The following is a 14867-nucleotide window of genomic DNA, read 5'->3' as shown; positions in this document are numbered from 1 at the left end:
GGACGCCTTTCTCTCAAGAGGAATTCCGTCCTTCGCATCATCTTCGTCGCGACGTGCCTCTTCCTCCGCCCCCTCCTCCCAGTCGCCTCACTCTTCCTCCTCTTCTCTCCCCATTGTTCCGACCGGCTCCCCCCTGACGCATGCTGGGAAGGGTAGTCACTCTCCCTGCTCTTTGGGCCGGCGGGGCGGCCCTATACACTCAGTATCTGCACAGAACGCCACAGATTCTGCGAGGTGGGGTAAAGCCTGGAAGGCCCACCCCCTCAGCCGAGGAGCAGTCTGGGAGTTGCAGTTTCTAGGCCCCAAATCGCGCAGGCTGGCTGGGGCTCTTGGACTCTAATTCCGCCATCCTCGCGCACCCTGATGGCGTCACGCGGGCCCGCGAGGCCCCTGCGACAGGCGGTAGTTCTCGAGGAGGTGTCTCCGCCCTAGCCGCCGCGACTAGAAAACAACACTTCCCAGGAGCCTGCGCGGCGGCGCGCCGATAGCCGCGCGATGCCGTGATTGGCTGGTGAGCCGGCCGCACGCGGAGGAGCCCAAGGAGCAGCTCTGTTGCGACAGAGGCCGAGCGGCGAGGCCCAGTGAGTTGGGGGAAGGGGCGCCGGGGGGAGGGTGCTGGCCGGTGAAGGGGGTGGGGGAGGGAAGAAGAGAAGAGGGAGGAGGGACGGAGTCGGGATGGAGGAGGCTGCGGAGAAGAAAGGGCCGAGGGAGAGACGCTGACGGGCGGGGGCTGGGGGAAGTCCCGAGGGTAGCGAGTGAGGAGACCCCGAGGGGACTCACCGAGGGGGAAGACGAGTGCGTCCCGGGAAGAAGCTGGGCCCGAGGGCTAGGTGGTGTGGAGGGGGACCACGGAGCGGAGGACTGAGGCGGACGGGAGGAGGAAGCCCGGGAAAGTGAGGCGGCCGGCTGGAGCGCCGAGCGCCAAGTTGTGGGGAAACCGGAGACGGGGACCTCTGCCGAGGGGGCAGAACCTGGTCCCTAACTGGAGGCCCTGAAAGGAGGAGCGTTTCCAGAGTGAGGCAGTCCGTGGGGATTGGTGGACAAAGCCCGAGGGAAGAGATGTTGAGATTAGAAGAGCGGCCGAGGACCAGAATTGGCTTGAGAGACCCTGACAAAATTTGGAGCGGCTAGGCATGGGTGGAGCTGGGTATCCGAAGCTTGGTAGGGAAATTCCTGAGCGGGATGGAGCAGGGCCCAGGCGTTCTACCGCAAGTTCAGGATTTGGGGTGTTTGCCTTTCCTCAGACTCCCTGTAAGAACACTTTCGTACCCCTGTGGTTCATCACCATGCCCTCTGACCTGGCCAAGAAGAAGGCAGCCAAAAAGAAGGAAGCTGCCAAAGCACGACAGCGGCCCAGAAAGGGACACGAAGAAAACGGAGATACTGTCACAGAACCACAGGTGGCAGAGGAGAAAAGTGAGGCCAATGGCCGAGAGACCACAGGTGAATTGAGGGAGATGAGGGTTCCTGGGATGGTTGCTACCACTTAACAGATGCCCAAACTGGAGTCAGAATCCTGATGCTGGGGGGCGGAGGGGGAGGGAATTGGAAAATACATATCTGATGCCACGGAACTTTCCATGATGAACCAAACTGATAGAGTTGGAGCTTGTGCTGTCTTGTTATTGATCAGGGAAACTGAACACAAGGTTCTCACAGACCCAGTGGGAGACAAACGTTCAGGTATTGTGCTACCTTGCTGCTGTGTGTGCTAGCCTGAAGAAGAGGTCAGTTCCTTGCCCCTTTGCTCAGTTTCCATTTCTACACATGGCGGTCAGTGTGCCAGGTTCTTTGCCACATCATACCTCCGTCCTTCCAGGGGCTGTGACTCTACGAAAAGAGAAACTTATGAATTGCTTTATGGATTTTTCCTGGGAGAGAGCTGCTCTTCTGTTATTTATATCCTGGGAGGTTACTTATTGAGCACTTCTCAAATGTTCGACACCATGCTACATAAGTGATGCACTTTGAACAGTCTGATAACGTACAGCCAACCTAGGGAAACATGACAGTGTGTGATACTGAATTTCCCAGGCCTTTGGCAGTCTATTCCTAGCCTTCTTTCCTGCCCCTCCGAAAGCTCCCCAAACAGACCTAGTCCATCCAGACTATTATTGTCCCTTGACTAGTCGTGATATATTTATCCTTTTACACTCAGGTTCTAATACCACAATTTTTGTGCTGGCTATGTTTGACATTTCTCCCAGGGCCAGCTCAGGATAGCAGAACCTTTCCCATCAGACCTGACCTTTAAAATAGTAGCATTCATGATACCTCTGTGCCGTCATATTGTGTTACTTTTTATGTTGTGTGTTCTGTTCCTTCATCTAAATTGTTTATTCTTTGAGTGCAGGGACCATGTATCTTGGGTAATACTTTTTTGTAGGACTAAACTTGCAGATGGAGATACTCAGTAAATGTTTGAAGAGAAGAGCAAAATTACTAATGCAAGTCATAACAGATAGGAATTCAGAAAAGGGGGAATTAAAAGTGATTGAGAGGAGAGAGTTAAATGGTAGGAATTGTATCCAAAATAGGAATTATGAAAGAAGCGACGCCTGGGTGGTTCTGGTTAAGCATCTGCTTTGGCTCAGGGCGTGATCCTGGATTCCCAGGTTCAAGTCCCACATTGGGCTCCTTGCGTGGAACCTGGTTCTCCCTCTGCATGTGTCTCTGCCTCTTTCTGTGTCTCTCATGAATAAGTAATAAAAAATATATATATTTTAAAAAGAATTATGGGAGAAAGCTGGTGCAGTAAGGTCAGGCCATGGGGAAGTTTTGTTCCTGGCTAGAGTAGTAGAGGATTGTCAAGTTGAGAATGATGGGAGTGAATGAGGTGGCTGAGTTGTGATCTCTAAAACAGAGAAGCAGGGTTCCCTCTAGGCTCTCAGGAACTGTGATGAAGCAATATCCATTATCAGCTCTGCAGGTATGTCATCAGCTCTTTCTGGCTGAATTGGAAAGGTAGCAAAATGAATCCTATCTGAGATTATTGTCCACTGTTCCCATTACAAATTTCTTGTTCACTTTTGTTTCTAGGAAAGTAGGATTTCCAGGGCACTGACTGGTATCCCCATCTCAGTAATAGGAGAACATTGGTTTTCACCTTGCTTCCTCAGGGAGCTGCTGTTCTGAAACATGACATCTGTTTTCTTTCCAAGCCTCTTAAAACATTTCTTCATGCCAGGGACCTGTGTCATTTCTGCTCTGTCTCTCAAGACTGGGTCCTCTCTCCTTTCTGAGTTTGAGATCACTTGGTGCTGCAGGTCACCATTCTCCAACCTTTGCTGATTGCCATTGTCTCATAGTCCTTAAGTAGTAAGTTATGGAAAGATCGAAATAAATATCAAAGAAAGGGACCTCTGGAAAAAAAGAAAAAAGAAAGGGACCTCTGACAGCTTACCCTTCTTTAGAATGTGACTTCAGGACAGACACAAGTTCATCCTGTCTTCTTGAGGAGTGAGTAGAAAGAAACTTGTGAAGTCTGTTCTCTCTGATGTTTATTCCAGAATCCCTTTTCCATTTTTTCAGTGCTGTTCGCTTGTCTTTAAGTGACAGATGTTTCCTAGGATGCTGTAGGCAGAAAATGAGGTCTGTATTAAGTCTCTTATTTTTTTAAAAAGGTTTTATTTATTTATTCATGAGAGACACACAGAGAGAGAGAGAGAGAGAGGCAGAGACACTGGCAGAGGGAGAAGCAGGCTCCATGCAGGAAGCCCGACGTGGGACTTGATCCCGGGTCCCCAGGATCACGACCTGGGCTGAAGGTGGCGCTAAACCACTGAGCCACCCAGGCTGCCCAAGTCTATTACTTTTGAAGGTTGGGAGGTGACTTGGGTCCTAGATGCTGTAAATTAGAAGAGGTCAGGAGAAGAGGGTATATAGCTTTCTCATAATTTTGATCTTCCTCTTGCCTGAGCAAATGGAGATCTAGACCAGGGATCGGCAAACTTTTTCTATAAAGATCCAGATAGTGTTTATAGCTTTGTGAGCCATATGGTCTCTGTGCAGCTGTTCAGCTCTGCCATTGTAGTGGAAAGCAGTCACAGGTACTATGCAAATGATGAGTGTGGCTGTGTTCCAGTAAAACTTTATAAAAACAGGCAGTTGGCCTAATCTGGCCAGCTTTGTTTTAAGCCACACACCCCTCCCCCAAGCTAAGAATGATTTTCTACTTTTTTTTTTAAGTGGTTACTTTTAAAAGTCTTGATTTTGCCACTTGGCCCGTAAACCCTGAAATATTTAGCATCTGACCCTTTAAGAAAAATTTTACCAATTCCTGATCTAGATCATGAACTCTTCTACTCCCATCTTCTCAGCATCTAGAATAGGGGTTAATATGAAGCGGAGATGTGGGAAGCCTGATAACCACATAGAAAAGAGACTGGAAGTTCCTTTATTCAGTGAAAACAAAAACTTTGATCTCCAGTCAAAAAAATACTCATCAAGCACTTATTTATAACACAGTGTACTGGGAACTGAGGTGGACACGGAGTGCCTGCCATCTGTCTAGAGGAGCAGTCCCTGCCCTAAATGTTGGCTCCTTGAAGGTAGAGCAGGGTTAGCACCATGGTGGGTAATGGCATGAGCACTAGTAATCGCCTGACAAGATGCGGTATTCAGAGAGTGACCAAATCTAACCACCACACACCCTGTCTTGGAATTGCTGCCCCCAAGGAGAGAGCTCTCTCCACCCCTTACTCCAACTTTCTTCCTCCTGAGGACAAACACATAGTCTTTTCTCATTTCAGGGATTCTGTACAATTGCTAAGGGAACATAGGTGAGAATAACAGGCTAATAAATCAGCAAATTCTTGTAGTAGTGAAACCTGATGCATAGTTCCTGACTCCTTCCCAAAAAAAGGTAAATAGATCACCTTATTCTCTTTTGGAAGAAGCTTACCAGGACTCCCTCTTCCCCCATTTCTGTCCCACTTTGTAGGTACTTTCCTTTATGGAAAGGTAGTATAGTGACATTGTTAAGATTACCTGGTTCAGATTCTGGCTCTGTCACTAGCCTTTTTTAGCTTGCCTGTGTTATTTAACCTCTTCACTTATAAAGCAGGAATTATATGTATCTTATGTGTGTTGTAAGGATTAGTTAGATGGAGAATGATGATGTAGCATGGTCTCAGGTACAGAGTAAACTCAATATTGATTAGCTATTAATAGTACAGTTCTTCTCAGGCTAAAGATTTATTCATGCCTGAAAAACCACAAAGGCACAACAGCCCATGGTCAGTTTGTATCTCTGTAACCCTCCAGGTTTGGGAACATCTGGTTTTCCCAGCCTTGGCTCTGCCTGTGTTGATAACTTTGTACATTTTCTCACACTGGTCTCTTCTGTGCTGTTAAGAAGCATATCTGGAATATGGAATTCTACTAGGTCATGGAATAAGAGAATTGGACTTCTCTAGTATCTTCATTTCTTTTGGGTTTTAGGACTAATTCTTTAACACATACATATGAAGGAAAATTGGGAGTTCTAGCCATTCCCCTCATGCATTTGTCATTTAAGAACAAGAGAAGTTAGAATTAAAAGAACAAGTTGTGAAGTAAGACGCAGTCCATGAAAGGAGGGTATTAGGACAGATCTATATACAATGTACACACTCTAAAGCTTGTGAAACATCGGAGTCAGCTCCACTTGATCCTGAACCCAGGTCCTACAGGGCATGCCTTTTTCAGCATTTGGGTCTTTGTATGATAACATTTAGTTACCTAAGTAAGGAGCAAAAGCCACAGATGCCCAAACAGGGACTCGAACAGTGGACCCTCAGTTTAAAAGTCTGATTCTCTACTAACTGAGCTGTGTGAATGCTCTTGTAGTGCATGGGTTTTAGTGCAAAGGCAGGGTTGGTCTTATCTTCTTCCCAAACTTCTTTTCTGTCTCCAGAATTGGATTTGCTGACCAAGGAACTAGAGGACTTTGAGATGAAGAAAGCTGCTGCTCGAGCTGTCACTGGTGTTCTTGCCTCTCACCCCAACAGTACTGATGCCCACATTATCAACCTCTCCCTCACCTTTCATGGTCAAGAGCTGCTCAGCGACACCAAACTGGAATTAAACTCAGGCCGTCGTTATGGCCTCATTGGCTTAAATGGAATTGGTGAGGCCCTTGGAAGGCGAGGTGGGAGGTATCTCTCCTTGGCTCGTCTGTCTCTCAGCAAGTATTTACTTAGCACCAGCTATGTGCAAAGCAAGGAGTTTACAATATGGGTGGGAGACCACATATGTCCAGGGAAAAGGAGCTAGCAGTACAGAGCAGTATGTGGTAAGTACCACATGAGTAGTTTCAGACAGTAGGTGCTGGAGAAGTGGGTGGGAAGGGCAGGAGTGGTGGTGTGTGAGGCCACTGTAAGAACTGACTTCACCGAGGAGGGGTGGGACAAGAACTGATGGAAAGTTGGAAAGGTAGCCCAAGAAAGCAGGGGGTGGGGGTAAGTAATAGTAGGATTTGAACAAATGAAGGAAGGAAGGTACTCAAAGTGGTGAGGTCATGGTTTGGCTGGAGTTGAGGAACTGATACAGGGGAATGACAGACAGAACTGTACTGAGTATCCTCTTCCCATTCTTTACCTGCCCTTCTCAGGAAAGTCCATGCTGCTCTCTGCTATTGGGAAACGGGAAGTGCCCATCCCTGAGCACATTGACATATACCATCTGACTCGGGAGATGCCCCCTAGTGAGAAGACACCCTTGCAGTGTGTGATGGAAGTCGACACAGAGCGAGCCATGCTGGAGAGGGAAGCTGAGCGGCTGGCTCACGAGGATGGTAGGGTTCCAGACCTAGGGGTGGGTGTGGGCTTCCTCCCAGAAAGGCCTAGGGAGCCTCATGAGCCATTCACTGCCCGTAGCTGAGTGTGAGAAGCTCATGGAGCTCTACGAGCGACTGGAGGAGCTGGATGCTGACAAGGCGGAAATGAGGGCTTCCCGGATCTTGCATGGACTGGGTTTCACGCCTGCCATGCAGCGCAAGAAGCTGAAAGACTTCAGTGGGGGCTGGAGAATGAGGGTTGCCCTCGCCAGGTGAGTTCTTCCTCCTTCACCCTCTGTAGCTCCCCGTTTCCCTCAGGGTTGAATGCTTACTCCAGTGGAACTATTTAGAACAGAGGTCAGTGATCAGTAAGTGCCAGACAAGACATGACAAAAATACGAAGTGAAGGGGGGGTGGAATGCTTGGGTCAAGGAGTGAGCTTCCTGACCAAAGTGATCATTGTTGGATTTCTGTTTGAGAATCCTAGGATCAGCCCGAGGTAAGATGTTAAAGTAGGTCCATTTATTTCTTCCCGACTCCCATCCTATCTTTTTTTGTGATTTAGTCCTAATCCTTGCTATGTAAAGATAAAATATTAGGCAGCTATTAAGAAATGTGTCCTTTACCCTCTTGTGACCTGGACCCAAAGCAAGTTTATATAGACCATCATTCCCTCAACAGTCCCCCCAGAAAGTCCCCAGTTAAATAGGTGGCTTCTTCACCCCACTATTCTAAGTGAACTGGTGAGGTTTGATAACCTTTAGCAAGACTACCTATATATGCCCTAGACCATGAAAGCAGTGATTCCAAGTGCTAGTAAGGATTAGCTACCTCTGGTTCACCTAGGGAGCTTTTAGAATTAGATTTCCTAGCTGCTTCTTTATATCTGTGCAGTTGGAATACTGGAATTTGGTGCCTAGAAATCTTATTTCTAAAAAGCTCTGCAGTGTGGTAATTTGCAGGTATGGGAATCAGAATCAGTGCTATCCCCTTGTTTCTGCTGACTGGGATTCCACCTAAGAAGAGAACATTTTTTGGTCTCCTTGCTGGCAACCCCATCAGATAGATTTAACTTGAATACTTTTTGCTTTAGCAATTTATTTCCTCTGTCCTTTTGTCTTCCTGATGGTGACCAACTTCAGCGTAAGACTTGGAAGACTTGTAAGGACTTTTATAACCTTATCATCTAACTGTACCATCCCTGTGCTTTTCAGCCCTGTTTTCTGCCCTTTCATCTCAGCTCTTCAGCTCTGGTTTGTCTCCTTGTTCTTCCCTTTCCTCTCCGGTATAGACCTAGAATTGATTTCAGGACTCAAGCCAGGCCTGACCAGGGTTGCAGGTAGCAGGCAAGGCAGTCCTTCCTGTGTAGCACCCAGCAGACTGAGGGGCTCTGTCTCCTTCCCTATCTTTCAGAGCCCTCTTCATTCGGCCCTTCATGCTGCTCCTGGACGAGCCCACCAACCACCTGGACCTCGATGCTTGTGTGTGGTTGGAAGAAGAATTAAAGACGTAAGGGGGTGGGGATGGGAGTTGGGAGTGGGCAGGTCCCCGAAGGGGGAGTTGAGCAGAGTCTAAAGGAAATGGATGCCTGGAAACCGCAGTAATAGGAGAGCAGTGAGAAAAGGAATTGATACAAGGCCAGCTGAAGGCCAGATTGAAAAAGTGGTAAGCACCTTTAGGGCAGGCCATTTTGTTTGATTGGTTATTTTTAGCCTGACATGTGTGAGTTGTTTTTTTTTAATTTTCGTGGTTCTTCCCATTTAAAATACAACACCTTCATACTTCACACTTGTTTTTAGATAGTATCTTTCTCTTAACCGTATTTATATACATCATGTAAAGAGGGAACTCCCGCTTAAGGTCATGATGCAGTAACATATGGCTAAAGAGCTGAATAACCTGGAATATTGAACCAACTCTGAGAGCAGGCTTTTAGTGGTCTCTGCAATCACTTGGTACCATCTTTGAAAAAGCAGAGTATGGTAATGTTCATCACACCTGTTCGGTTCTTCCCACCCACGGTTTTAGAGACATTCATGGATATGTTTGTGTACATAAGCTTATTTTTACCATCACTGTTAAATCTCCATTCTGCTGAAAATTAAAACAGAAGAAACTCAGACTGAAAAAGCATCAAAGTGTCATTACAGATGGATTGTGCCCTAGTGGGCACAATCCTGGGTGGTTGCTGGGAGCTGGGAATTGCCATTAAATTTAAAGGGTATTCAGGTGTAAGGATGGGAAAAGATGAAGGTTTTCTGGGTCTCTCAGTTCTGTTGTGGACCATCACGGTTTTGAGCACCTCCCTGACTCTTCTCCGGCTTTACAGTTTTAAGCGTATCCTGGTCCTCGTCTCCCATTCCCAGGACTTTCTGAATGGTGTCTGTACCAACATCATTCATATGCACAACAAGAAACTGAAGTATTACACGGTGAGTAGGCCCCAGCTTCTCCACAGCAACCTCTCTACTTATCAGCTCCTTGAAGCTCTCCTTTAAAAAAAACAAAACAAAACAGACTTAGGAGCCGTTTTCTACCTATTGCTATAAAAAGATGTGGACAAGGAGTCCTGCAGCGTGTTCTATTTTAGTCTCAAAGTGGTTGCTCTCAGGTTGTAGGCCATTGATTGGCAGCCTGTGTACATGATGTGTGTTTGCCTTATGGTAAAGAGGTTGACTTTGCATGGTGCCCAGGCAGGCCCTACTGCTCCCTGCCTTCTTGAATAACTACTTGACTCTGCTTCACGACATCACATTTACACCTCCTTCCATGGAGAATAGGAGTTAGGATTTCAATAGCTCACTTTTCAGCCTTTTCATTTTCTATATTTCAAGGAAAGAAAGAAAATAGAAGTCCTTTTCATCTATACATACACTCACTATGGGAGTATTAATAATTTCTTACGTAGTCTTCCAGAGATTTCATGTATACTTGCAAAGTTTTGTAGGAAATTTCATGTATACATATCACAGCTGTAATGTTAATAATTGTTCTCTTCTGTAGATTGCTTTTACATTTTAGTATGTCTTGTAGTGCTATCCATATAAGTATGTATAGAGCAACCTCATTCTTTGCTATAATTGCCTAATATTTCATTATGTAGCTACCTAGTAACTTATTTGTCAGGCCCCTTTTGATGAATATTTATGTCAAGTCCAATTTTTTTCAGTTATAAACCATGGCAGTCCAATTGTGCAGTGCTTGCTGGTCCTAAATCTGATTGGTCTACTGTCTTCCCTTCTGGGTGCAGTTTCTATAGCCTTTATGGGGCTTCAGCCTCTAAGTGGGGTGAGGAGTGCTCTTGGAAGGCTGTGAGCCTCATGATACCCGTATGGCAGTTGTGGTCAGGGCTACTGCTAGTGCTGTGGGTGTCTTTATGGCTAACCTGAGAATTTGATCTGGAGTCCTGCTCTAAGCTAAGAGTGAGGAGCATTCGATTTGAAAGATCTCAGATTCTGGGTTAGGGTATACTTCGTTAATGTACTTCCTCTTTCCCTACTGCACAATCTTATACCCAGGGTCAAGTCAGATGCCATCCCACATCCCCCTAAACCCTGAGAACCAGGACTGAGGTTAAAGCTGCCTGCCTTGCCTGGCACATTTCTCTGCAGGGTAATTATGACCAATATGTGAAGACACGGCTGGAGCTGGAGGAGAACCAGATGAAGAGGTTTCACTGGGAGCAAGATCAGATTGCACACATGAAGGTAGAGCTGAGCGCACATTCTCCAGGAGAGTTGGATAAGGGTATTTGGGAAATTTAGGGGTGCTGGAAGTCAGGAAGAAGTTGTCATCAGTATTTACCCCACATTTAAGATGAGTCATTTTGCACCTGCTCATACTCCATGCCCCCTTTCTGGTCTCTTTCAGAATTACATTGCTAGATTTGGTCATGGCAGTGCCAAGTTGGCCCGGCAAGCCCAGAGCAAGGAGAAAACACTACAGAAAATGATGGCATCTGGACTGACAGAGAGGGTCGTGAGTGACAAGGTGGGTTCTCCTTGGGTAAAGTTAGTGCCCTAAGGTGAGGTGGATAAGACGCAACATAACTTAATAAATGCCCTCTTCTCTTCCTAGACACTGTCATTTTATTTCCCACCATGTGGCAAGATTCCTCCACCTGTCATTATGGTGCAAAATGTGAGCTTCAAGTATACAAAAGATGGGGTGAGTACTACTGTGTGGTTGGGAGGCTGGGGTGCATTTTACAAGATAAGCTGGGAGAGTCAGGAATTCTCTGTGAACCCATCCACTAACGCACGCGATACACAGGATATTTCAGGCGTAGTAGCTTAGGTGCCTTGTCCAGGGTCTCACAGTGGCCCCTTTTCAAGTACTAGGAAAGAAAACTCCTCAGCTGAGTTGGTGGGTGGAGCAGTGATTTGGGATTGGCTATGAGAGCTACCTCCCTCCTCCGCACTCCCACCTCTGGTGGTGACTGGGAACATGGTGGGGTTGGTACACCAGCCAGATAGATTAATGGATAACCTAGCCTCGTATCATCTCTCTCTCACACCCACCTCAGCCTTGCATCTACAATAATCTAGAATTTGGTATCGATCTTGATACACGAGTGGCTCTGGTGGGGCCCAATGGAGCAGGGAAGTCAACTCTTCTGAAGCTGCTAACTGGAGAGGTACAGTGTTAAGTTGGGCTGTGGGATTTCTAAGAGTAGGTGCTTACTGTGGGGAAGAGGGAGGGTGTGCAGGGACCACTACACTTGGAGGGTCTGAGCACCCTGGTGGTGAGCGAGCTGGCTTCAGGGATGGGGGATGTCACTGGCAATGCTGAAGTTTAGAGCTGTTTTCTTGGAGGGAGGGATGGGAGGATTTGTGAAAGAGTGAGTGAGAGAAAACATGCATGTGCCTTGACATTTTTTCTTGTTTTCAGTTAGAGCAGTTAGAGGAACATCTGCATTTAGAGATAGGTTTTTGTTTGAAAAAACCTATGTTGTATATATGTCCAAGGTGCGTTCGATAGCAGACATTTAATTACTAAGTAGATGGTGTTGTATGCATCTTGGCTTTCCCTTGAGAACATATGTTTCAGTATAGCTTGCTAAATATTTTTAGAGTGGCCAGAGGTGATGATACAGGCTGTGAAGTGATGATACAGATTCTGTTTAGGAAGTTATACATCTTATTCAGTGAACATATGTTTATTTTCCTACTCTGCCTATGTCTGCTTTTGACTGTTTCCCTTACTATGTGCTTATCTTTCCACCTAATTTTTTTTCCTTTCTAGCTACTACCTACTGATGGGATGATCCGAAAACACTCTCATGTCAAGATAGGGCGTTACCATCAGGTAAAGTCCTTGGGGTATGGGATGGTGCCCAGGATGTGGGAAGGGGGCTGCATGTGACCAAGTCCGCTTTTGCTGACTTGAACAGGTACCTGGGTAGAGGTAGAGTTACTCAACAGTTAACCCAGGAGGGTTCCTTTTGAAGTGGGACACTAGTCACATCTGAGTGGATTCTTTTTTTCTTGTAGCATTTACAAGAGCAGCTGGATTTAGACCTCTCACCTTTGGAGTACATGATGAAGTGCTATCCAGAGATCAAGGAGAAGGAAGAAATGAGGAAGATCATTGGAAGATACGGTCTCACTGGGAAACAGCAGGTCAGTAGGAGGGAATGTGGGGACAACCCCAGATAACTGGGAGATTGTGGCTAAGTGGTCAGGGAACACTGTCCTAGTGACCCGGGTTTGGGAACTATCCCAAAATCTCCCCCCACCCCTTTATTTTTTAAAGTAGGCTCCACAGCCAACATGGGGCTTGAACTCATGACCCTGAGTTCAAGAGTTGTGTGCTCTACTAAAAAAGTGTCTTCCTTTGATTCTAGTATCCAAGAGAACCCACCAGCTTTCCTTTGCCCTAGTTACAGGTATTGGAGTATTGGAGTCTGTTTATGAGGGAGCGGCAGGGATAGCATGCCAGTCTCTGGCATGCTGTTGCCCAGATTAGTGAGATGAGCCATAGTGCTTGAGGGTGAGGGAAATTGAAACTTAGAAAACGAGTTCCTGGGATCCCTGGGTGGCGCAGCGGTTTGGCGCCTGCCTTTGGCCCAGGGCGCGATCCTGGAGACCCGGGATCGAATCCCACATCAGGCTCCCGGTGCATGGAGCCTGCTTCTCCCTCTGCCTGTGTCTCTGCCCCTCTCTCTCTCTCTGTGACTATCATAAATAAATAAAAATTTAAAAAAAAAAAAAAAAAAAAAAAAAAAAAAAAAAAAAAAAAAAGAAAACGAGTTCCTGGAATTAAATTTGGATTGAGGATCCACCGGATTGCTCCACTTAGTTATGATTTAAGTGCCGAGAGGGAGCAAGAGGTCTGGCCTAAGTGATGGCAAGTGCTTCGGGCTCCCGCATTTGTCCCTTACAGGCCTGAGAGGCTGGTAGCTGTGTCACCATCTCACTCTGACCGGTGGAATGGTGATAGCTGTAATGGAGAAGCTGTGGGGAGGGGCGAGTCACGCGGTGTGGCTGGAGTAACACCGGTTCTGTAATGTCACGGCCCCGCTCAGGTGAGCCCAATTCGGAACCTGTCCGATGGGCAGAAGTGCCGAGTGTGTCTGGCCTGGCTGGCCTGGCAGAATCCGCACATGCTCTTCCTGGATGAGCCCACTAACCACCTGGATATCGAGACCATCGATGCCCTGGCCGATGCCATCAATGAGTTTGAGGGGGGTATGATGCTGGTCAGCCACGACTTCAGACTCATTCAGCAGGTGAGGCCCCTGGCCGAAGCGGGAGTCAGAACAGAGGGCATCGGAGAATGTGGGCTGGAATGCAGCGCAGTGGGGGCACTTAAAGCGTATCGGATGTGGGAGGAGGTCTCAGGGCATAAGCAGCGTCATGAGGACCAGATTTTGTGGCTGAGAAACTTAGAAACCCCTATTGGAAATACTTCCTTTTTTTTTTCAGTGGTTACTTGGGGATGTTAGCCTGCTTGGCATTCGGCATCGTTAGCCAAAGTTGGTGAGGGAGTTGGGTCGAGAACAGGGTGCTTTTACCACTGCCCCAAGATTCTTCACAGAAATAGCAGTATACTAAGGAGGATTTGGATTGGAGGGCTACCACCAGTCATTGCTGGAAAAGCTTCATTTCTCTGAAGCTTTGGGAAAGAGGAGGTGGAGAAAAAGCTGAAGGTGAAGCCTCTCAACAGATCTGGCCCTGCTGGGGAGCTGGAGATGAAACACAGCAGGTCCTGGCTTGGAAGTGTCTAGACCTGCTGCTTACAGTACCCTTGGGTTAGGCATCCCAAAGAACCTAGAGACGGTGAAACTGTGAGCTGGATATGGGGCTGAGCGGTGGAGGTTTCTTCCTGGATTCGCCTGGCAGTGGTCTTCTGAGCAGGGACAGGGAGAGTGCTGCAGGATTATTAAGCCTAAGATTTGCTTTCTAGGTTGCACAGGAAATCTGGGTCTGTGAGAAGCAGACAATCACCAAGTGGCCTGGAGACATCCTGGCCTACAAGGAGCACCTCAAGTCCAAGCTGGTGGGCGAAGAGCCCCAGCTCACCAGGAGGACCCACAATGTGTGAGCCCCTGCCCGGGCTGGGCTGGGCCTCTGGGGCCACACTCCTGCATTGCTGCAATACCGCTCCCCAGCCCCCTCCCTGCCCCCACCTGCCTTAGCTGCACTCTGTGATCTTATCTACAGCTGGACAGTACCTGTCCGTCTCTTGTCCTTCCAGTTACTTTTGTCCATGTCTGGACTCGGCTGGCTGTTCTGCCAGCACCTTGCTGGTTACTGACCTGATAGTGATGCAGCCAGAGGCACCTGAGGGTTAGCCCAAGGGCCCACATCCTGGGTTGGCCTGTGAAAGAGCTTAGGGTCCTCGTCTGGGTTTTGGTGATGTTGGAGGAATACTCCCCAGCCCACCACCCCCATTCCTTTCTGCTTCTGGTTTGGAGCTCTGGACCAGGGCTTTAGTCCTGGTCGGTTTTTAAATAATTATTTAACAGTGTAACTTTTAGACCTGCGTGACATCTACAAAGTGTCCAATAAAGAAAGAAGAAGCCATGGTCCCTACCTTCCTTTTCTGGTCGCTGGGCCCTTCACTCCCCTCCTCCCTGCTGTGCCAACACACTTGCCCTCAGCAAGAG

At 47.5% G+C, this 14867-nt stretch overlaps 1 protein-coding gene across 5 annotated transcripts; it reads left to right on the top strand.

Moving 5' to 3' along the window:
* Positions 1-423: 423 nt before the first annotated feature.
* ABCF2 (ATP binding cassette subfamily F member 2) lies at positions 424-14786 on the top strand. Of its 5 annotated transcripts, none has more exons than XM_038559748.1 (15): positions 424-581; positions 1245-1443; positions 5897-6109; positions 6593-6775; positions 6858-7029; positions 8171-8266; positions 9087-9189; positions 10369-10464; positions 10628-10747; positions 10835-10924; positions 11283-11393; positions 12002-12064; positions 12250-12378; positions 13284-13487; positions 14165-14302. In XM_038559748.1, the coding sequence occupies exons 2-15, from the start codon at positions 1287-1289 to the stop codon at positions 14300-14302; spliced, it is 1875 nt and encodes a 624-aa protein (XP_038415676.1). In that variant the 5' UTR covers positions 424-581; positions 1245-1286. The 5 variants fall into 5 exon arrangements, with proteins under 5 accessions (XP_038415676.1, XP_038415678.1, XP_038415675.1 ...); XM_038559750.1 differs by lacking the exon at positions 424-581 and adding an exon at positions 656-795; XM_038559747.1 differs by lacking the exon at positions 424-581 and adding an exon at positions 842-1161 and having other exon boundaries at positions 1219-1443; positions 14165-14786.
* The last annotated feature ends 81 nt before the right edge of the window (positions 14787-14867 follow it).

Source organism: Canis lupus, chromosome 16 (genome assembly GCF_011100685.1).
Source record: "Canis lupus familiaris isolate Mischka breed German Shepherd chromosome 16, alternate assembly UU_Cfam_GSD_1.0, whole genome shotgun sequence".
Taxonomy (NCBI): Eukaryota; Metazoa; Chordata; class Mammalia; order Carnivora; family Canidae; genus Canis; species Canis lupus.
Note: the sequence above shows the minus strand (reverse complement) of the source record. Positions and strands in the feature narration are given on the sequence as shown.

Bases quoted from the DNA above. Each gene is read 5' to 3' on its own strand.
- ABCF2 (XM_038559747.1), top strand. From the start codon at position 1,134: ATGGGTGGAGCTGGGTATCCGAAGCTTG. The intron at 6,776-6,857 runs GTAGGGTTCCAG...CACTGCCCGTAG, and splicing joins GCGGCTGGCTCACGAGGATG to CTGAGTGTGAGAAGCTCATG. The intron at 10,465-10,627 runs GTAGAGCTGAGC...GGTCTCTTTCAG, and splicing joins ATCAGATTGCACACATGAAG to AATTACATTGCTAGATTTGG.